At 56.2% G+C, this 20,412-nt stretch overlaps 3 protein-coding genes across 3 annotated transcripts; 1 reads left to right on the forward strand and 2 right to left on the reverse strand.

Annotated features, from left to right (window-relative positions):
• Nucleotides 1–1,997: 1,997 nt before the first annotated feature.
• On the reverse strand, nucleotides 1,998–5,730 carry B0T15DRAFT_482121 (Oxysterol-binding protein-domain-containing protein; the record flags this gene model as incomplete). Its single annotated transcript, XM_062866079.1, has 2 exons — nucleotides 1,998–3,197; nucleotides 3,259–5,730. 2 exons carry the CDS (start codon nucleotides 5,728–5,730, stop codon nucleotides 1,998–2,000), a joined length of 3,672 nt encoding a protein of 1,223 aa, XP_062726743.1.
• Nucleotides 5,731–6,845: 1,115 nt separating this feature from the next.
• B0T15DRAFT_519992 (thioesterase-like superfamily-domain-containing protein) lies at nucleotides 6,846–8,912 on the forward strand. The gene is made up of 3 exons (XM_062868467.1): nucleotides 6,846–7,302; nucleotides 7,451–8,395; nucleotides 8,472–8,912. Exons 1-3 carry the CDS (start codon nucleotides 7,201–7,203, stop codon nucleotides 8,526–8,528), a joined length of 1,104 nt encoding a protein of 367 aa, XP_062726744.1. The 5' UTR covers nucleotides 6,846–7,200; the 3' UTR covers nucleotides 8,529–8,912.
• A 535-nt stretch (nucleotides 8,913–9,447) lies between these two features.
• Nucleotides 9,448–13,485, reverse strand: B0T15DRAFT_57425 (uncharacterized protein). Its single transcript, XM_062870949.1, has 4 exons — nucleotides 12,671–13,485; nucleotides 10,123–12,608; nucleotides 9,829–10,069; nucleotides 9,448–9,737 (listed from the first exon to the last, which is right to left on the reverse strand). The coding sequence occupies exons 1-4, from the start codon at nucleotides 13,314–13,316 to the stop codon at nucleotides 9,526–9,528; spliced, it is 3,585 nt and encodes a 1,194-aa protein (XP_062726745.1). The 5' UTR covers nucleotides 13,317–13,485; the 3' UTR covers nucleotides 9,448–9,525.
• Between the last annotated feature and the right edge of the window lie 6,927 nt (nucleotides 13,486–20,412).

The raw sequence follows: 20,412 nt of genomic DNA on the forward strand, positions 1-20,412 counted from the left end.
CAGTCCTTTGCCAGGAAGTGTCAATGGAGGTTTTGTTCAAACCAGCTGCGGTTCGTGTTCCAACATCATCCCATCTTTTTGTTTATACATATCTGGGTTCGGTGTTCGGTGAATGCACAGAGTAGTACTACTTCAGGACCCCCGCCGATTCCGGCAGCACTCACACACAAAACTCACCTGTCAATCACACACTTGCATTATGATATGTCTGTACATGACTCGGCTAATGCACCAAGATGACCATGGATCGGGTGCACTACGCAGATGCCTCTGAGTCTGCCCTACGAAAATAGACTTCGTCCGCATCGGCTGCCGAATCTTCCTCGGAACTGGCTTAGTGTAGGGTCCAAGTGCTACCGTTACAGACCCCGAGTCAATGGCAACACCATGTGCTAACGTTACCCTATCCCCACATTCCCAAATCGGCGTTTGCTGCATGAAGGCGGCGGTGCGAAGGCAGCACATGCGTCAACCGCATGCACATGAGCACCAAATTACCCAGCGCCCAGATCCGTGTGTTACCCAAGGTTACACAACAGCTGCAGGTAACACAAGGTGACAATCTGGGACTCGTGAGGATTCTAGGGCACACGATAACTAAAACAAGTTCGTGACGGGCCGGCAACGTCTCGATTCCAAGAAAGCAATGCTCAAGGTAAAGACATAGTGTCACTGCCTGTGTCGTGCAACTTGTGACCTTCCAAACAGGGAAGCGTGTCCTGCTGCGGTTCGAGATAGTTGCACCATCCTTGCGTTATGTCACCTACAAGAGCAATGAATTTAATGACCTCAGCTTATAGTGCACCTACCCGAGTCTTAAAAGAACATACCTATATAGTGATTCGAGTTGAGCGTGACAACATTCAGCTTTTAGCTTCAAGTAAGTAGTATTACATCTAGTGCCACTAGCCCCGAGGCAGATTCTCGTGCTCCTATCATCACCCTTTGTCTTTCTCGTCTCGGAAATTTCAGCTATCCTTAGCACTCAACCATTGGATTGTACACCGTTTCACATGAGTCGTCAGCTCAAGCACACAACAGCTGCAAGAAGACTCGTATAGGCCCTGTGTGCGTTACGGTGGCGGCGGCGACAAGGTTTCCAAGACTTTATTCCCCGTCGTTCAACCACAACACAGTGGACAGTAATAATCATACGATTATACATGACACAGCATTACACAAAAGAGGCCGAGCCCGCCCTTTACCTTAGTCAAGTGTTACAAGTCCACAGCATCCTTTCCCTACATCCGATCCCAGGCAAGACCTTACCATCTATCGGCGTCCACAGACACGCGAAAAGCGAGTGGTAACCTCAAGACCATTTCCCCAACTAATCATTGAAGCCGGAATTATCAAGCCCAAAATAGGGTAACCGAGCCTGGGTAGACATTTTGAGCAAGCCGATTTTTTGTCCTCTCATTCAGGGGGGTTTGATTACATTCGTTGTCGAAGCAACCAACCATGGCCCTCACCTCCTTTCTCCACCACCGCAAATCATCCCCCCTAACCCTCAAACTCTGTCCCTATTCTTCGGAAGCAGCTCACTCATGAACCCGCGACGCAGCATCAGAAGCCGCCATCAGACCTGCGGAGATAGCTGTATAGGCCTTGCAATATTTTGTATCCTGCTCCCTCTATTAGTAGTTAGCTCCCCTTTGAGTTCGGGGTCTTGTCTTTCAAACGGCTTGCTAGGTGGCTGAGGTCTGTAAGCTGGAGGGCCTCGGTGAAGCCAGAGAGAAGACAAATTCACCAACACGGCATGATTGCACAACGAAGCAAAATGAGGAGCCAAAACCGTGCTGAACTGGTTTTGCCCCTCTAGAGCACATTAACTTGGAATCATTACTCAAATATACGTTTCTAGGACCACCACAACGACAACGACATGTTTACAACCCTACCACCAACACTAATGCCCACCGCACCGCACTCCCAGCCGCCCAGCCAGGTCATTCACGCGTTTATCATTTTCCCCGTCTTCCCTTCCACGCATCCATTCAAAAGATCGGCTCCAACCCTGCCCAAACGCCCTCTTCGCCTTGGGGCCCAGCCCTCTCCCTCCTCTTCCAATACTCCCCATTGAACTGCCAATACCACTCCCCGGTGATCTCACACCGCGCCTTGGTGAACCATGCCGGCTTGAACACCTCTCCCTTGGCCTCCCGCTCCCTCCTCCTCTCGCGCTGCGCCTCCTCCAACCGGTTCTTCTCCGTCGCGGCAAAATCATACTCGCCCTCTTCCATGGCCCGCTGGTCCGGCCTGAAGCGTGAGTCGGTCGGCGCCAGCCACGGGCGGAGGTTGTCGTCGATGTGGTTGAACGTCAGGACGAAAGGCGTGAGGTTGAACGGGATGCCCTGCGGGCGCGGGTTTGCCTGCCAGATGAGGAAGGCCTTGTTTGGATCGACGTTGCTGCCGCCGGGAAGCGAGTCGATTGTGGTAGTGGCGTCCTCGGCGGAACGCGGCTCCTCCACCGTGGCCTCATAGCCCGGCGTGAGACGGGCGTAGAGTCTGGAGTTCCAGCGCCCGCCGATGCTGAAACGCACGCGGCCGTTGCTGTCGACGACCTTGCCTGAGATGAGGTACGCGCTGGAGGCCTTCCAGCCGCGGGGCTTGAACTCGATGTGGCAGACTTCGCCGGTGGTCCAGTTCTTGATCTCCATGGGCCCGTAGTTGTCGACGACGGGATTGCCCGTGATAATGCCGACGACGGAAGAGGTGACCTTCTTCCAGGTGTAGAAGTCCTCTTTGCCGCCGTGGGTGGGACGGAGCTTGAGGAACCAGGTGCCGAGCGGGTTGATATCGAAGGACCGGCCGTAGAACTTGGACTTGACGTGCGACTCGCCGTAGTAGGTCCACTTGGGCGACTCGGCCCAGGCCGCACCGATTGGCGGGTGGTGACTGACCTGCTCGATGAAGAAGCGGTAATTCTTGTCCGGCCTGACGTACTCGAACGTCTCTCCCAGCAGGGGGTTGAAAGGCTTGGCGACACGCCCAATCGTGGATGCGTATTCGCTGGCAGCGAACGCGGCTACGTAAAGCAACCGCTCGAGCGAGTCTGTTCGGTCCGCGGCAAGATCTAGGAGGTCTGCATACTCCATATCCTCGGCGCAGCGGTAGAGCAGCGAAGTGGGTTCATTAAAGGATACCGGCAAAGTCATCTTTGTCATGTCCTTCCCAACCATGGACTTGAGAATGCCCTGTGCCTTTGGGTTAGCTGCACGCATTCTACCTCACATACATGTCGAGTGCGAAACCTACCCAGAGAGAGATCTTTGGCCGGTTATCCGCATCCAACTTCAACCGCGTACGGATGCCGTTCTCGTACCCCCTGAACGAGCTACTGATGTCGCAGGAATCCGAGATGACGAGCTGCTTCTCTTCTTGAGGCGCAGTGAGCTCTGACGGCGGCAACTCTGACACTTCCACCTGGCCGGCGTCGACGGCGTCAAAGAACTCCTCCTCGTCGGACTCGGAGTCGGAGATGTCGGCGATCTGAGTCATCACAGTCTGCCGGCGCGCCAGGCTTAGAGTTGGTGACAGGGTGGCCGCAGCCTCGGCAGAAGCCTCAGCCGTCGGTCCTTCCAACGGTGTAGGTTCAGCTGCAGGCGTCGGGGACAGAAGGGCCTCCTTTCCCTTCCCTTCAAGAATACCATTCTCCACAACCTCCTTTAGAATGCGCTTCGTCATCCGCCGCTTCTCCTCGGCCTCACCAACGCGGGCTTCGAGGGCTTCCTGCTCCTTGGCAACCTGAGCCATGCTGTCCTCCCACATGCGCCGCATCTCGGATTCCCGGTCAAGGCGGTACTGCCAGTACGCATCACGGTCCTTCGAGATACGGAGAAGGTCGCCAATGAGACCAGTAAGCGAGCGGACGGCGGCGTCGTAAGTCCCTAGTGCTTGCGATATCTTAGGGTCGGACAGCGTGAGCGTGGGATTCTTGGTAGACTCGACGAGAAGGGCTGACGTGACATTGGCGATGGTGTCGAGTTGCAACTTGGCAGACTGCGCAGTGATGTTGAAGGCGTCTTTGTTCGCCGGCGGCGAGTCCTGACCACTCGACCCCTCACCATACTCTTCGTCGTCGTCGGCTTCGTCGGCAACGGTCCCGCCGTTACGGTCGGTCTTATCTGCCTCGGTGGCTGCGTCGACGAAATCATCCTCTTCGTTGCTTCCGAGCGCCGGCAATCTCTCACCCTTGCTAGACGCCCGTGCTGAAGAGTGCATCCGCGTGAGCTGGATGCTGCTACGCGATGGCTCAGCAAAACTTGCGTTCTCGCTCCCGGCATCTGAAGCGATGTGGGAATGCTCAGCCTTGGCTTGCTTAAGCAGCTCTGCATTCCGGGCCCGCTGCCGTTCCTCCTCCTTGGCCTGGTCCTTGGTCCATTGGATCGAGTTGTTGAGGGCCCAGAACCAGCGCTTGGCTTCGACCTCGTGGTTGGCCTTAAGCGTGTACTTGACCGAGGACTTGCCGATGATCTCGAACTTGGTTTTCTCGTCAGCACTCATGTGCAGCTTGGCGATTCGCATGTTGATGGCGCCACGGCAGGCGGATCCGGCATCATCCTGGTGCTTGTAGTAGCTGAGCACCCCGTCTTCCAGCACGAACCACCGCAGCTGATACCCTTTCCTGTAGTTGGTCCATTTCTTGAGGTAGCCCTTCATTTCTCGCGCCTCCCGCCCGGCAAGCGGATCCCCAGGCGTCGCCGAGGCCGCCCCCTGCGTGGTGGAGCCCAGCACAGCCTTTTCCTGGATGCCCCTCTGGGCTGCCACGGCAGCGGGCGACTTCTTCAGCATTGCGCGTGTGATCTCGTCCTTTGTCACGTCTTGCGGAAGCTTGCCCTTGCGATCGCGACGGAAGGGGTCAGCTCCGTGCAGCAGAAGGACCTGAATCAGGCGGCTATTCTTGCGCCGGGCAGCCTCGTGCAAGAGCGTACCGCCGGACTGGACTGTGGTGGGCTCTGAAGCAAACTCGGGACTGTTGATGTCCAACACGGTCTTGAACCTCGGCTCTTCCAGCACCTGCTCCAACACTTTGAGCTCGCCGTGGAGAATGAGATCCTGTACCTGTCTGACCTTGTTCTCGGCGAACAGGGATCTAGAGAGCTGCAGTTGCTGGAATATCTCGGGATTCCTGGCGAGATCGATGGGGAGACGCCCCTGATGGTTGGCAATGGCGTCGTTGATATCCTTGTTGTCTAGCAGGAGACGGACGACGTGAGTCCGGCCTTGTGCCGCGGCTATGTGTAGAGGTGTATTGCCATCTTTGTCTCGTGCATTGATATCGAGCGAGCCGGCACCGTCGGACAGGACATACTCAACGACGGGCTGCTCGGCGCACTGAATTGCCAGGTGTAATATCGTGGTATCTTCGAGCGCGCCGGACGGGCCTGTGAACGAGGAGGTGCTCACGCGCGGGCTACTCTCAGAGCTCTCACGGATGGCCCTGGATATGAAAGCGGTATCGCCGTTTCGGAGCGCTTCGACGATGCGGAACTTTCTAACGGACGATTCGAGAGAGGTACCTTTGTCCGTCGCGTTAAGGGATCGCCCGCCGGCGAGCGATGGAGTGTTGGAAGGTATCTTGCCTATGAGGCTTCCGGAAACCGAAAGCTTCGAGCTGTGACGTTGATGAGCGGCGGGGATGGATGCCTCGGAAGTCGAAATCGCCGGGACAGACCCGAGAGTCGAGTTGCCCAAGCCGCTCGGGACGGCTTCGTCGGGTGAAGACATCTCCTCCTCGGCCCCTTTCCGCCTCAGCAGTGACAACGCGGAGGATTTCGTTCGCCGATGCGAGCTGGCATAGACGACTCGTCAGCAGTGACTCCAAAGACGCTCCCAGGATTCGTCGAGAACACGGACGACTGTGGGAAGTGGGTGATAGGTTGAGGGTTCTCGCCGCGCATACCTCTCCCCCGCCTCAGACATGGCCCACCACCCAACTGTCTCAGGATCAGTTCCCGTCGAGTGGGCCAGCAAATTACTAGGTATCAGAGCGAAACGCAAGATTCGTGCAGCACAAAACTTGAGCACAGCTAAGGAAGGGAAATTTGGCGATTCATTAAAGAATGTACAGTATATGTGCGGGCTACGGTCGAAAGAGAGAGAGAGCTGAGGCAGGGAAGTTGGGTGGTTCGGTGGGGGGTACACTAGGCCGGGTAGTGGGGATGGCAGTTAGCTTAAGACCAACATGGCATGCAGCAAGGTGGCTGATGAGATGACGTTGGGAGTTTGGCGATCCCAGGTCCGCTTGGCATCGACTCATCGAGCCCTCTCCCTCAACCTTAACCCTGACGGCAGCCCCCCGTTTCACGTGCACGGGGGTTACTGCAGTGATTGTAGGTCGAAGTTGTCAGGCGCTCAGCGTTGGGCGCTGAAACGCCATACCAGGCCGCTCTGGTCGTTTACATACCATAATCCGAGTATAAATAGAACAATGATCAGCTAAGGGCGGTCCGGCCTCCTTCAACCAGAAGCCAGAGTCAGTTTCGGGCGCCTTGCCGTCAGTCCCGTCACGAAGACCCTGAGAACTCGGATTCTACCTTATTGTGCCGGACGGCCCGGCCTTCAGGCTTGAGGGTCCAGATGCAGTCGCGCCTACGTCCCGGTTGACAGCTTTTCGACGCCAGTCGGGTGTGTAGGCGAGATCAATACTGGAAGGCGCCAGACATTGCTGGTTAGAAGGTCTCCGTACTCGTCTTGCAAGAGCATGCGATTGCCCTGAGTCCGTTTTCCATGGAAATGGATACACTATGGAAGAGCCCCCTGGGAACGGAGTTCGGGACGCGGGCCCAAGACTTGGCGCCGATCGATAGCTGCCGACAGACCTCGGCAGACGGACCAATTATAAGGGATCTTATACTTAAGGTTCCTCTGTAGCTGTCTGAGCTTGTGCATGTTTCATGAGACATCGTCGTCCCCTACTACACGTGAAAGAGCCTCAACATCTGGCCAGGGCATTATCTACCGGAGCTGATGTTGTCGTGCTAATTAGCCGCTCTATCCTTTTTTTTCCCAACTTACAGTGGAAAGATAGACAATCAATTCAGAAGTCAGCCGTCAAACCGTCCTCGCGTTTGCCCGTTTTACACGCCGCCGGCAGCCGGGCTTGAACCACACGAACCGCCTCCCGTCTTCAACTGGACCTTTGCCGCAAAGGTGCCGAACGCCGCAGTCACATTCCATTAGGAATCCAAGATCGCAATGGCGGACCGCACAACACTGCTTCGCCCTCCCCCCAACGACCCTAACAAGGCGCCTATCGAAAATGCCCTCGACGTGACAGAGCTGGCCGTCTTGGGTCCCGTAAGTTGGCCGCGGCGTTCATTTATCCCATGTTCATGTTCATGTTCATATAACACACGCTTTCCCAGACACACACACATACAAACACCAACCCCCTCCCCGCGCCCCCCTCTCTTCGAAACCTGAAACAACACTGACACCCCCGCAGAACATTTTCACCAACACGCATCCACCATGGCACCCCCCTGGTGCACGGGGCATCTACGGCGGCGCAGTGATCGCCATGTGCCTCGCCGCGGCGCAGCGTACGGTGTCGCCGGACTTCGTCGTGCACTCGTGCCACTGCTACTTCCTGCTGGCCGGCTCGTCCGAGCTGCCGATCCTGTTCCACGTCGAGCAGGTTCGCGACGGCCGGTCCTTCGCCACGCGCACCGTCCAGGCGCGCCAGCGGGGGCGCTGCATCTTCACTACCACCATCTCCTTCACCGTGCGGACGGAACCTTCTTCTTCTCCTTCTTCTTCTTCTGCGTCAGGTAGTGGGAGGCAGCGGCAGCAGCAGCAGCAGCAGGTGAGCCACTCGAGCGAAATGCCCTGCGACGCGGACGGCAAGCCGTTGCAGCCGCCGCCAGACGATTACAGCGATGAGCCCGACCTTTCGAACCCGGGCCCTTTTCAGGGCACCAAGATCGAGATTGTCAACGCGGGGAGCGACAAGCCGGGCGAGAAGAAGACGCGGCAGTGGATCCGGGCCAGGGGCAAGATTGCGGGCGGGATGCCGGCCCACCTGGAGGCGCTGGCCTACGTGTCGGACAGCTACTTCATCGGAACCATCACGCGCATCCACAAACTGTGGCGCTTCCCGTTCAGGGCCGAAGAGTTCGACAGCCTGCCCGAGGACCTGCAGCGCAAGGTGAAGTCGCTGCATCAGTGGGAGGGCATGGGCGAGGATCCCAGGGAGATGGTGGGACAGCCGGTCATCGGAATGATGGTGAGCTTGGACCATACCATCTACTTCCATAACCCAAGCAAGGTGAGGGCGGACGAGTGGATGTTGAATGAGATGGAGAGTCCGTGGGCCGGGGACGGGAGGGGCGTGGTGACCCAGAAGATATTCAGCAAGGACGGCACGCTGCTGGCGACATGCGTACAGGAGGTATGGTGCCCCTGTTCTTGTGGTCCCTCGATGGTATTCCGGCAAGCCTTTTCACTAACCGACTGGACTTACACAGGGTCTCGTCCGTCTCCAGCAGCCCAATCCCGAAGAGCGCAAGGAGTCCAAGCTGTAACTCGACAGAGGGCCTCCAATCGGCGATTGTGTCTTCCTGTGGATAACTTACCTATTGTACTCTTTTGACCATGCGTGTTTTCTGTTTTGCATAGAGAGGCATGTATGTATAAGGTAGATGGCCTGAGGCTGGGTGCTCAAGTGCCGCCAACGGTCCTTGTCGGCGAATCTCATATCGAGCACCAAATAATAGAGATGCATGGATACCTACTACTAATATGTGTGCATAGCGATGTGGTTTTAGTTAAAAGAGAACCATTTATCTGCCTTATTTCTGGAAGTCCTCCAGCTGGAAGAGAGGCAAGGAACAGATTGCACGACAGACTGTCGATGGAGTGGTAGACTTGTGTTCTTTTCTTGTCTCTTTTCTTTTTCTAAGATATGTCCCTCCGTGTTATGTTATTATCTTGGGGTCGGTACTCTGTTATTACTCGGATAACCGTAGACACAATAAACTCATATCACCACGGGTTGATAGGACTGGAGATGATTTGGATAGTATGCGTAGTCGACCTGATAACCTTGAGCTGGGCCAGGGACGCTTCCGATCCGGGAATGCCTGTCCCAAATTGCTTCTACAGCTGGGTCCTTGCTCACCCTCGCGGAACCGGTGGTCTTTATTTCCCAACTCTTTCGGTATCCTCTTCTTCGCTCCATATTATTTCGAACCTTAACCAACTTTTACAGACTCCGGTAAAGCTAGGGTATCATGTTCCTACAGCACCGCAACCTGCCTCCCACGGAGGCCCGTCCCCTCTCTTCCCCCAATGCATGCAGCCATCGGCCCACAGGCACCGTGGGGTTCTCTCCAATGCAAACATTCAGGATGTACCTGAATGGTAGGGGCGACGCGAAGAGTGCAGATGCATAAATCGCACGAGGGAAACGCAGGAAGCCGTAAGAAAGAGATTAGGTCTACTGTCGGGCAAGCACGACGTAAGGAAAAGCGACGTGAAGCTGACTTCAAGTTCGGGTACTGGTCGGTAGTAGGGGTCGAACTAGATTGTGACTCCTTCCAAGCGGAGCACCTTGGATTTGTCCCCGAGCAGCTGAGAGCGGACCTCAAGAATCTCGCGGGCTATTGTTTCGAAGTCCTTAACCTTGCCCGCCTTGAACTTCTGGACAAGCTCCCGCATGCCCTGGATGAAACGGCTCTTTTCGTTGCCGCTGTAGCCGTCGGGATTACCAAGTTCCAGGAGGATTTCATCATCTGGAAGGCAAAGGCCCAGGAGTCAGCGCCGAGGGAGGGGGAAGTGGAAGGTCTGATGTTAGCCGCCCATCCAGATTCCTGGGAGACTCACCGGCAACGCCGATGGATCCAAAGTGCTGGTACTCGCAATTGGGGGGGCACTGTTCCCCATTCAGCTCGAACGGACAGAATTCTTTGTCGGCGTCAATTCTGTTGGTGTAAGTTAGAGATTTCAGGCCCCCGGCAACTACACGCTGGTACTCTGGGTGAAATCGGTAGGCGTGGAAATAGCGAAGCGGGCTCTCGTAAGGTGTAAGTGTACTCTTGGGGCTTGATGGTACCTGGTCGTGCGCCTGTCCTTTTGTCAGCCAAAGATGCCGTGGTCGCGAGAAGAAACGACGTTTACTTGTCCTGCAACCTCCGTCTCAATTTCTTGCATCGCTTCGCGAGGCTGCCCAACGCTCGAAATCTGGTCTGGCAGTGGAACCGAGCGCTGACTTGCATCGGCTCCCTTCGTTACATCCTCGGCATCGACAATGCTAGGGGCTTCCGCTATCCCCGGGCTAGGCGATCTGGAATCTAGTTCCATTGGTGTCGTCTCGTCCAGTCCTGTAACCTCCACTTGTTCAGGCATGCCGAGACCAGTAACACTGTTTCCAATCGGCTGTCTTGATCCCGGCGATAGAACCGAACATTCCGTAGAACATCCACGAGGAGAGGTATCAGCCTTTGCTGACGAGGTCTCGGTGTCTGTTCCGAGTTCTGGGGCACGATTGGCGGGAGCCTGGGGCCCCGTGTCAGCGCTCACGCCGACAGCCTCGGTGGTGACCTCCTCCACGTTGATATCAGTGGCCGAAGAGGGCTCTCCTTGCGGCAGTTTGTGAGATAACCTGCCTCCATCCGTCAACCCGGCCCTGGTTCCTTGACTTCTATCAGATGCGGAGGGAGACGGCGAGGACGACCCGGTTTCGATGTGGCCTGAAGCTCCCTCAGTTTCAGGAACAGAAGGCTTTGCTTGTTGTTGAGCACCCAGCTCTTCTGTACCGAGCCCGTTAGGCTGCGAACTCTCCATTTGACTGGTGTCAAGCTGTTGTAACTCATCAGCCAACTTCTGCTTTTCCTCAAAGCTTCTGTCGATCTCGGCCTTCAGTCGTGCTTGCTCTGCTTCCAGTTGCTGTAGACGGTTCAACTTCTCTTGGAGAGAGGAATCGATCCGCGGGATCTCGAGACTCATGATCCGGCCGCGTCGCTCTGCTCGTTCCAATGGATCCAGGCGCGGCGTCTCGGATGACTTAGACTGCCTGATTGATGACGGCTCCGGCGTGAGCTGTGGAGAAGCCCCATCTAAATGATCATTGCTACACTGCGACTCGGTCCGTCCGGCTTCCGATGGCCGAGCAGTCTCAATATCCTTAGGCCCGGACGCCGACCCACACTGCTTTGGCGTCACTGAGCCACCCGAAGACTGCTTCGCTTTTCGCCTGGCCTCCGCAAGCGCGATCTTCCGTCTCATCTCCTGTATCGCCTTTTCCTTTAGATCCAGTTCGGTCTCTCGCTTTTTGTTGTGTCCAACCAGGCCACCAGGCGGAGTTAAAGAAGGCGCAGGGCTTGAAAACTGACGTGGCGAGAAAGTATCTGTAAGGGGTGGAAAGTCACGGATGGCCGGCCCACGCTGGCCGAAAATCCCACTAGATTGGGTTGAAGTTGGCGGCTCATCGACTGGAGATCCCATGTCCATGTCCATGTCCATTTCTTCATCGTCGGATTGATCACTGACGTCGATAATGAGAGAAGTTTCCTGGCGAACCTGGCCAAAAGGACGCTTGAACGAAGCCGGGATTGATGAATGTTCGACAAAATCCGCTGCCACCGGGCGCTTTCGCTGGGCTGAAGGATTCGTTTGAGCGTTGGGGGGCTGCACCTGGCTCTGGGTTGGGACGCTAGGAGCGACTACAGAAACGCCTGCCGCTTTCGGACCGGTGGGAATAGAGAAAGAAGCGGGGCTTCCTGTTGTCGTTGCTTGAGGCGCAGGGGTCCCGTTCTTGCCCACTTGCATGGCTTCCTGGTCAGCCTTGTCGGTTGTGGATTTCTGGGCTTGCGCTTCTCGAGACTTCTGCAAAGCTGCTATTTTCTGCTGAATCAACCGTTCTTTCTCGCCCCAAGTCTTGCTCTTCGGCGGCAAATTTGACGGTGCTGGCGCAGTCTCTTGCGACTGGGCCTCCGTCACCTTCGGGTTGGTCGTCGGGGTCGCAGCGGGAGCTGGCAGCTTCGGCACTGCTGGCGCCTTAGCAGCCTTTGCGGCAAGGAGCCGTGCGATGCGGTCCTTCCTCTCCTCGCCCTTTCCTGGCTGATTAGGCATGGAAGAGTGTGACTCCTTCGGGGAAGGAGCTGACTGTAGCGGTTGGATATCGGGGGCTCCGTCTGGTTTGCTTGACGCGGGGTTCCCACCCTGGCGCGGTTCTGTCTCTTTCGGATGTGTAGGGTTGGACTCATCGACGTCCTTCGGCATGTCGAGGTGAAGATCGCGGAAAAGTCCCTTGATCAAGTTCTCGTCGAACCCCTCATCGATATAGTTCTGATATTTGATGCCTAATGGCCAAAGACGTAGAATTGCTTTTTGCGCTTCCTTCTTGGCTTCCTGCACCGATTTGAAGGAACTTGAAGAGTCTTTTGAAGCACGAGACGTAGGCATGGTCGACTGAGTGGGACCATTGCTCGTAGGCGGATGTATCGCATGTTGCAGACCTGGGACACCTGGGTCCGGAACCTTCACTTCCGTCCTAGTTACGCTTGAATGTGATTCCTTGTCTGCCACGTGAGGCGGTGTTGGGATCTCGCTCTCGATCTCTCGCGGAGAGAGGAACGGCGAATAAGACGCAGACTGCTCACGACCTGTAACAATTAGCATGTCAAATGACCCAGAGATCGAGATCGGAACGGGATGAAAAGCATACCCTCCTGAGCCTTGGAGTCCTTCCCACCGTCATCTTCGTCGGTTGCATAGAAGTTCCCCTCGGGCGTATCAGCTGCGCTCATCGGTTGACTCGGCTCTGTAACCAGTGGAAGCTTCGCAACCCGTTCTCTGTGCTCAACAGGGACAGATTCCCTAGGCTCATACAAATCTTCAAATTGTCCCTCGCTCAGCTCGCCCTCCTCGACCTCAGCATCGGCAGTTGACAGAGCCAGTGCCGGAGCAGGTTGGCTCGGTGGCTTCCCATTACCCCCCGAACTGCTGGTGGCGAGGCCGGCTTGGGAACGTTGCTGGTCAAAAGAGCCAGTCCCGTAGGTCTGCGGTAAAGGAACGCTAGATCCCGGCGCCGTGAAGTTAGGCGGTTGGACCCACGGCGCAGTACCAGGTGTGAGGCTGTGGTGGGTGCCACCAGGCGCCGGCAAACCTCCTACCCCAAGCCCCGGGATGTTCGTCGCATTGGAATTGTAAGCTGCCTGAGAAAAGTCTCGATATATCTGAGCAGCTGCGGGATTGATGGATGCGTTAGGTGCTGGAGCAGCGTAGCCCGGATAGTTCTGGTAGCCGTACGGTTGCTCCACGGGCTGACCGTAATACTGGCTGTAGCCGAACGGATACGGGTATTGTGACATTGTCGACAACCTATGATCAACTGATCGCGTAGGGTCTCTTAACCCGTGGATCGAAGAGTCGAAGTAACTTGCACTTCTGCGCGCAGGGCGGCAAGGCCCAGTAGTGTAGAAATTCTTCCCGCGCGACGCGACGATAACAAAGAGCAGGCACTGGGAAGTCGGTGATTGTGCGCGGCGACAATTCCAGCAGCCCAAGAAAGCAGCAGCCGCTCTCAAAATATTATCCTCCCAAAGGCCGTTCGGGACGTTTTGGGGTTCCTATCGGTCAGTAATATCGTCGTGGGATAGAATCTGGTGTTTGTCACCTGGCGGAGCACTTTCGCGCTGTTCATCCGAAAATGGCGGGTCAGAGAAGGCACGATCGTGGTTGTGAGAAGGCGTCGCCAGCCCTCGTAATGGATCACTTCCGGAAATTCAGTAAGTTAGTACAATACAAATACTATAGTGTGTGCGAGACTTATTAGCGCATGATATGTAAGGTACCTTACATTGTTACTAGTGCTCGCGCACGTGACAGGTCTGTTCGGTACTAGTAGACTGTGACATCAGAATCGAAGTGGGTCGCATTTGTTTACTCCGCTTGAATTTGGTGCCCAGCAACGAAGACCCAATTGGGCGGCATGAGGCTTCAGCTTCCTTGATCCAGCAACTCTCTTTCCACAGAGCAGCCGGAGTGAAGCAAGGACGATACTGCGGACTTGATTAACCAGATTATCTTCATTTGGTTTTTCCCCTTGCTTTTCCCTGACTCTACCGCTACGTTCCACCTTCCATTGCCAGGTCATCGGAATCGCCATCGCGGGGCTTGCTTTCCTGAATGTTTACATGCGCGCCCCGTCCGAAGCAGCAGTGCAACATCCTTCTCGGCGGTATTCCATGAATCCCTTGCTTTCACTGCTTTTTACTTAGCATTAGCGCGCCATGTCGGTTCGCAACAATCCCTTTGCGAGGAATGCCTCGGCCTCGACCTCGAGCTCGACCGGTCCGAGTGGTCTCGGCAGGCCGAAATCCGTTATAGCTCCATCTTCGCCATCCCTGCTCCCTGGGATGCCTCCAGTGCCCGCCCACGCCCGGACACAGTCTCACAGCTTCGCTGCAACAACTCTAGCAGCGCCGGTTCCTCTCCGGACAAGCCATGTCCGGGCTCTGTCGAGGGACGGGATGCCGAGCTCGAGCACATTCGCGCCGTCGTACCTCAAGACAGAAGACATGCGGAAACCCACCGATGTCGTGAAAGGAATTGAGGGCGAGAACGACTTCTCAGGCAAAAAGTATGTCTGGCTGAAGGACCCGCAGACGGCGTTTGTCAAGGGGTGGGTGGTTGAGGAGAAGGAAGGCAATAGGCTGCTGGTCCAGTGTGATGACGGGAGCGTGAGTGCGCACCAAGGTTGTTCTTGGCCCGGGGCTTGCACTGACACGGCGGATAGCAACGCGAGGTCGACGCTGAGAACGTTGACAAGGTCAACCCAGCCAAGTTCGACAAGGCGAACGACATGGCTGAGCTGACACACTTAAACGAGGCTTCAGTTGTCCACAATCTGCATACACGATACATGTCAGATTTGATATACACTTACTCCGGGCTTTTCTTGGTGACGGTCAATCCGTACACCCCTCTCCCAATATACACCAACGAGTACGTCAATATGTACAGGGGCCGAAGCCGGGAAGACAACAAGCCCCACATCTTCGCCATGGCCGACGAGGCGTTCCGCAATCTAGTTGATGAGAACGAGAATCAGAGCATATTGGTTACCGGTGAATCCGGCGCGGGAAAAACCGAAAACACCAAGAAGGTCATCCAGTACCTGGCTGCTGTAGCACATTCCCAGGCGTCGACGAAGGGCAGAGGCAAGCAGCACTCCAACCTGTCCGCGCAGATTCTGCGGGCAAACCCGATCCTCGAAGCGTTCGGCAACGCCCAGACGGTTCGAAACAACAACTCCTCGAGATTCGGCAAGTTCATTAGGATTCAGTTCGACCGCGACGGGTCGATTGCCGGCGCTTTCATTGACTGGTATCTGCTTGAGAAGTCCCGGGTGGTTCGGGTCAATGCCCAAGAGCGCAACTATCACGTCTTCTACCAGCTTCTCCGCGGCGCAGACCAGAGGCTGAAGCAAGACTTCCTCCTGAACGGAATGGACGTCGAAGACTTCGTCTACACGCGCGACGGGCAAGAGAGCATCGCTGGTGTGTCCGACCGTGAAGAATGGGACTCCCTCATGGAGGCCTTCTTGGTGATGGGCTTCTCCGACGAGGAACAAGCCTCCATTCTACGCACCATTGCCGCGGTGCTCCACCTCGGTAACATAACAGTCGTCAAGGAGAGCAGATCGGCAGATCAAGCCCGCCTTGCTCCGGAAGCCAAGGAGGTTGCCGCCGTCGTTTGCAAGCTGCTTGGTGTCCCGCTGGAGCCTTTCCTGCGAGGCCTGCTGCACCCCAAGGTAAAGGCTGGTAGAGAGTGGGTCGAGAAAGTGCAAACGCCAGAACAAGTCCGCTTCAGCATCGATGCTCTTGCGAAGGGTATCTACGAGCGTGGTTTTGGGGACCTGGTAACCAGGATCAACCGCCAGCTCGACCGCGCGAGTGTGGGCCTCGACGACACCCGCTTCATCGGCGTGTTGGATATTGCTGGCTTTGAGATCTTTGAGCACAATAGCTTTGAGCAGCTCTGCATCAATTACACCAACGAAAAGCTGCAGCAGTTCTTCAACCACCATATGTTCGTTCTGGAGCAGGAGGAATACGCAAGAGAACAGATCGAATGGCAGTTCATCGACTTCGGCAAGGACTTGCAGCCCACTATCGACCTGATCGAGCTTTCGAATCCCATCGGCATATTTTCCTGTCTCGACGAGGACTGTGTCATGCCCAAGGCCACCGATAAGACCTTCACCGAGAAGCTGAACTCTCTGTGGGATAAGAAGTCACAGAAGTATCGGCCATCTCGGTTGGGGCAAGGTTTTATTCTCACTCATTATGCTGCCGAGGTCGAGTATGCAACCGAAGGATGGCTCGAGAAAAACAAGGACCCGCTGAACGACAACCTCACCCGCCTGCTCGCGGCTTCAAGCGACCCGCATATTGCGAACCTCTTCGCCGATTGTGCCGATCAGGACGACGAAACCGGCGGTATGCGGAGCAGGGTGAAGAAGGGTCTATTCCGGACGGTTGCCCAGAGGCACAAGGAGCAGCTCTCGAGTCTCATGGCCCAGCTGCACCAGACGCATCCTCACTTCGTCCGGTGTATCCTTCCCAATCACACGAAACGGCCAAAGCAATTCAGCGGACCGCTCGTCCTGGATCAGCTACGGTGCAACGGTGTTTTAGAGGGCATCCGCATTGCTCGGACAGGCTTCCCCAACAGGCTGCCGTTCGCCGAATTCCGGCAGCGCTACGAGGTCCTTTGCCGTGACCTGCCGAAAGGATACCTAGAGGGCCAAGTCGCGGCGAGAATCATGCTGGACAAGTTCGGCCTCGACAGGACTCTCTACCGCATTGGCTTAACCAAGGTCTTCTTCCGCGCCGGGGTTCTCGCTGAACTAGAAGAGAAACGAGATGCGCTAATCAGCGAAATCATGGCGAAGTTCCAATCGGTTGCTCGGGGATACATGCAACGGCGGGTTGCCTACAAACGCCTCTACCGAGCGGAAGCCACGAGAGTCATCCAGCAGAACTTCCAGGTGTACCTCGACCTCTGTGACAATCCTTGGTGGCAGCTGATGGTCAAGATGAAGCCGCTCTTGGGTGCAACAAGAACTGCGACCGAGGTGAAGAAGAGGGATGAGATGATCCGCCAGCTGAACGAAAAGATGCAGTCAGAGCACGAAAGCCGCAAGAAGCTCGAGGAAGAGCGACGGAATGTTCAGGCCGAGATGCTGCGGATCCAGCAGACCCTCGAGAGCGAGCGCGCTCTGGCACTGGACAAGGAAGAAATATTCAAACGGCTGCAGCTCCGGGAGGCGGAATTGGAAGACAAGCTGGCCGGTGCCCTGGAGGACCAAGAGAAGCTTGAGGATCAGCTAGATAGCCTCCTTGAAGCCAAGAAACGCGCAGAGGAAGAGGTCGAACGGTATCGGACGCAGCTTGAGCAAGCAGCTGGCATCATCTCGAGACTAGAGCATGAGAAGTCGGAACTAGCAGGGCGTGTCGAGGACCTCGAACGGGCGATCGACGACATCACGAAGGCTCAGTCTGATCGCAGTGAGCAAGAAGCAGCTCTTGAAGAAGAGATCAAGATGCTCCAAAGCCAGCTCTCGCTGAAAGATCGCAAGGTTCGGGACCTGGAAGCAAAGTTGCTGAAGACGGACCAAGAACTAGACATCAAGCTGGCGACCGCGCAGAAGGAACTTCAGGCGTCGAAGAGCAAGAACTCTCAGCTGATCGCCGAGAACCGCGAGATCCAGCAGCAGCTCGCTCAGCTGTCCAAGACGTCAACGGACTACGAAGATTTGGTCAGAAAGAAGGAAAGTGAGCTGGCTCTACTCCGCTCAGACAACAAGAAGTTTGAGATGGAGCGGCGGAGCTTGGAAGACCAGAGAAGAAGCCTTAGCGCGGAGAAAGAGAAGGCCACGGACCGACTCCGCGACGTTCAGGCCCAGCTTTCCGCGATGAAGTTTCAGCAAGCACAGCTCGAGAGGGAAGCCGAGGACGCAAAGAGACTACTGGAGGCCCGGCTATCGGAAGATGCGCAGGCTGACGAGAACCGTCAGGTCCTCGAATCCCAAATCAAGGACCTCAAGGAGGAGCTGTACAACCTTCAAATGGAGATTAGCAGAGAGCGTCAGTCTCGTGATGATGTTCAACTGCTCGGCGAGCACAAATACCAGACTTTGAAGGACGAGTATGATCATCTCAATGAATCGAAGATCATCATTGAGAAAGAGCTTTACGCCCAGCAAGATACCCTCCGTCGGACCATGGAGGCTCGAGCAACGGCAGAGCGGGAGCGGGACGAGGCCCGAGAGGAAATCCGCCGGCTTCGTGTCGCCAAGACGCAAGCGGAGGAGGCCCGTCGCGAAGCCGATCTCATAGGAGAGCGCGCCGCGTTCAAGATCGCGCGGGAGCGAGAAGAGAGCCTTCACAAAGATCTCGAGGCGGCTCACGAGAGGCTCAAGTGGTTTGAGGCTGAGTGCGCTAAACTCAACCACCAGATTGAGGATCTCAACAAGCTGATCCTCGAGTCTGGCGAGTTTGGATTGAAAAACGACCAGGCAAAGGAGAGGCTAGAGCGGGAGCTTCATACGGTGAAGAGCCGGCTTGCTGCATCGGAGAACGACAACCGTGCGCTCCTCAACAAGCTGCAGCAGAAAGGTCTCGAGATTGCACGCTCGACATCCAGAGCAAGCGAGGCTTCCCGAGGCCAGATCCTCGCCTTGCAGCGTGACAAGGCACGGTTGGAGGAGCAAAACACCAAGCTCAACAAGCAACTTGGCGACTCTCAGGTCACGATCGCGTCTTTGGAGAAGCGGCTCGAGAAACTGCAGCTGGACCTAGAAGATCTCAACCACGAAGTGGCCCGGGAGGTGCAGACCAGCCGCAATGCCGAGAAGGCTTCGTCCAACTTCACGGTCCAGCTGGCGGAGGCCAACCGCACCATCGAGTCGGAGAGGCAGCTTCGAGCGCAGGCCCAGGGAACGGTCCGGACCTTGCAGTCTACGCTCGATGCCCGGGACGAGGAACTTGCGGAGCTCCGCGCACAACTGCTGAATGCACTGAAGACTGTCGATCCCGAGTCTGTGCCCCCTGTTCAACACGACAGCGGTGGGGACAAATCCCTTGCCAGAAGCTTCGACTTGGCCCGCAAGATCGAAGACCTGCAACAGAATCTCCGTGTCCAAACGGCCGCTCGTGCTCACGCCGAGGCCCAGCTAGCGGGGCTGAGAGCCGCTAGGGACGAGTCGCCCACTAGACGTGGCCCCGAAGAGATCAGCATCGATGAGGATCCGTTCAGCGGCTCACCGATCCAGAAACGGTCCAAGTTGAATGAACGTCACTACTCCGGCACGTCCACGCCGCCGCGTCGGTTCGCAAATGGCGATTCCGACCGCCTTCAGGACTCGGTTCGTTCGGATCGGACGGCGGACATCCTCAGCTTCAACAACCGCATGGATCTCAAGGCCGAGGTCGAGGAGCTCCAGAATCAGCTGCAGCTTGCACAAATGCAAAACCGGCATCTGCAGAGCCAACTGGAACGCTCCACAACCATCGCGGAGGCTTACCCAGATGACAGCGGCCGACTCCGGAAGCTGGAGCAAGCAAACGGCAGACTGCATGACATGCTGGACAAGTCCAACAAGCAGGTGTCTGCTCTGGAGAAGGCCCTTCATAGCGGTGAACTCTCGCTTCGCGATATCCAGACAAGGTCGCACGAGGAAATTCTCGAGCTTCTCAACAGCCAAGAGGATTCCCGGCGGTTGCTTCTGCACAGCCATAACGACGCGATTGCGGAGCTGACGGATATGAAGGCCCAGTTGGAGAGGCTGAGGCACGACCGGGCCAAGCTCGAGGTGGATTTCCGCGACACGAGGTCTGACCTGCAGGAGATGTCGCTGGCCAGGGAACAAGAAGCGGCAAGCCGTGCTCAGTTGCTTGAGGAATTTGCTGATCTCCAGATCCGCATGGATGCCGAGACTTCCAAGCTGGCCGATGTGACTGCTAGTCTCAACCTTTACAAGAGCCGTGCGGACGAGTACTTCAGCAAGCTGGAACAGGCCGAGATTGCTGTTCTCAAGGCGAGCCGCGCCGAGCAGTTCGCCAAGACACAGGCAAAGGAGGCAGAGGAGAGCTGCGCCGAGATGATGGCTGAGCGGAAGCGTCTCGAGACTACCATTGAGGATCTCCAGCACCAGACTCAGAGGCTGGAGGAAAGGATCGAAGACATGTCAACCGATCTGGAGGCAGCAACGCAGGCGAAGAAACGACTGCAGCATGAACTCGAGGACTACCGCAACCAGCGCGCGAACGACATCGAGGACAAAGAATCAAGCATGGAGCAGCTGCGCAAGAAGTACCAGGCTGAATTTGCCACTCTCACCAAAGAGCTAGATCTCACTCGCGAAGAGAAGCTGTTCAAGCAAGCTGAGATTACGAGGTT

Source organism: Chaetomium strumarium (assembly GCF_033439665.1).
Source record: "Chaetomium strumarium strain CBS 333.67 chromosome Unknown B0T15scaffold_1, whole genome shotgun sequence".
NCBI lineage: Eukaryota > Fungi > Ascomycota > Sordariomycetes > Sordariales > Chaetomiaceae > Chaetomium > Chaetomium strumarium.

What these genes read in the sequence shown, in the direction of transcription:
- B0T15DRAFT_57425 (XM_062870949.1), bottom strand. Translation starts at nt 13,316, where the DNA reads ATGTCACAATACCCGTATCCGTTCGGCTACAGCCAGTATTACGGTCAG. An exon ending in AGACGGAGGTTGCAGGACAA is followed by an intron (nt 10,070 to 10,122) that starts GTAAACGTCGTT and finishes ACAAAAGGACAG; the next exon opens with GCGCACGACCAGGTACCATC. An exon ending in TGGATCCATCGGCGTTGCCG is followed by an intron (nt 9,738 to 9,828) that starts GTGAGTCTCCCA and finishes TTTGCCTTCCAG; the next exon opens with ATGATGAAATCCTCCTGGAA.
- B0T15DRAFT_519992 (XM_062868467.1), top strand. Translation starts at nt 7,201, where the DNA reads ATGGCGGACCGCACAACACTGCTTCGCCCTCCCCCCAACGACCCTAAC. An exon ending in AGCTGGCCGTCTTGGGTCCC is followed by an intron (nt 7,303 to 7,450) that starts GTAAGTTGGCCG and finishes ACACCCCCGCAG; the next exon opens with AACATTTTCACCAACACGCA. An exon ending in TGGCGACATGCGTACAGGAG is followed by an intron (nt 8,396 to 8,471) that starts GTATGGTGCCCC and finishes GGACTTACACAG; the next exon opens with GGTCTCGTCCGTCTCCAGCA.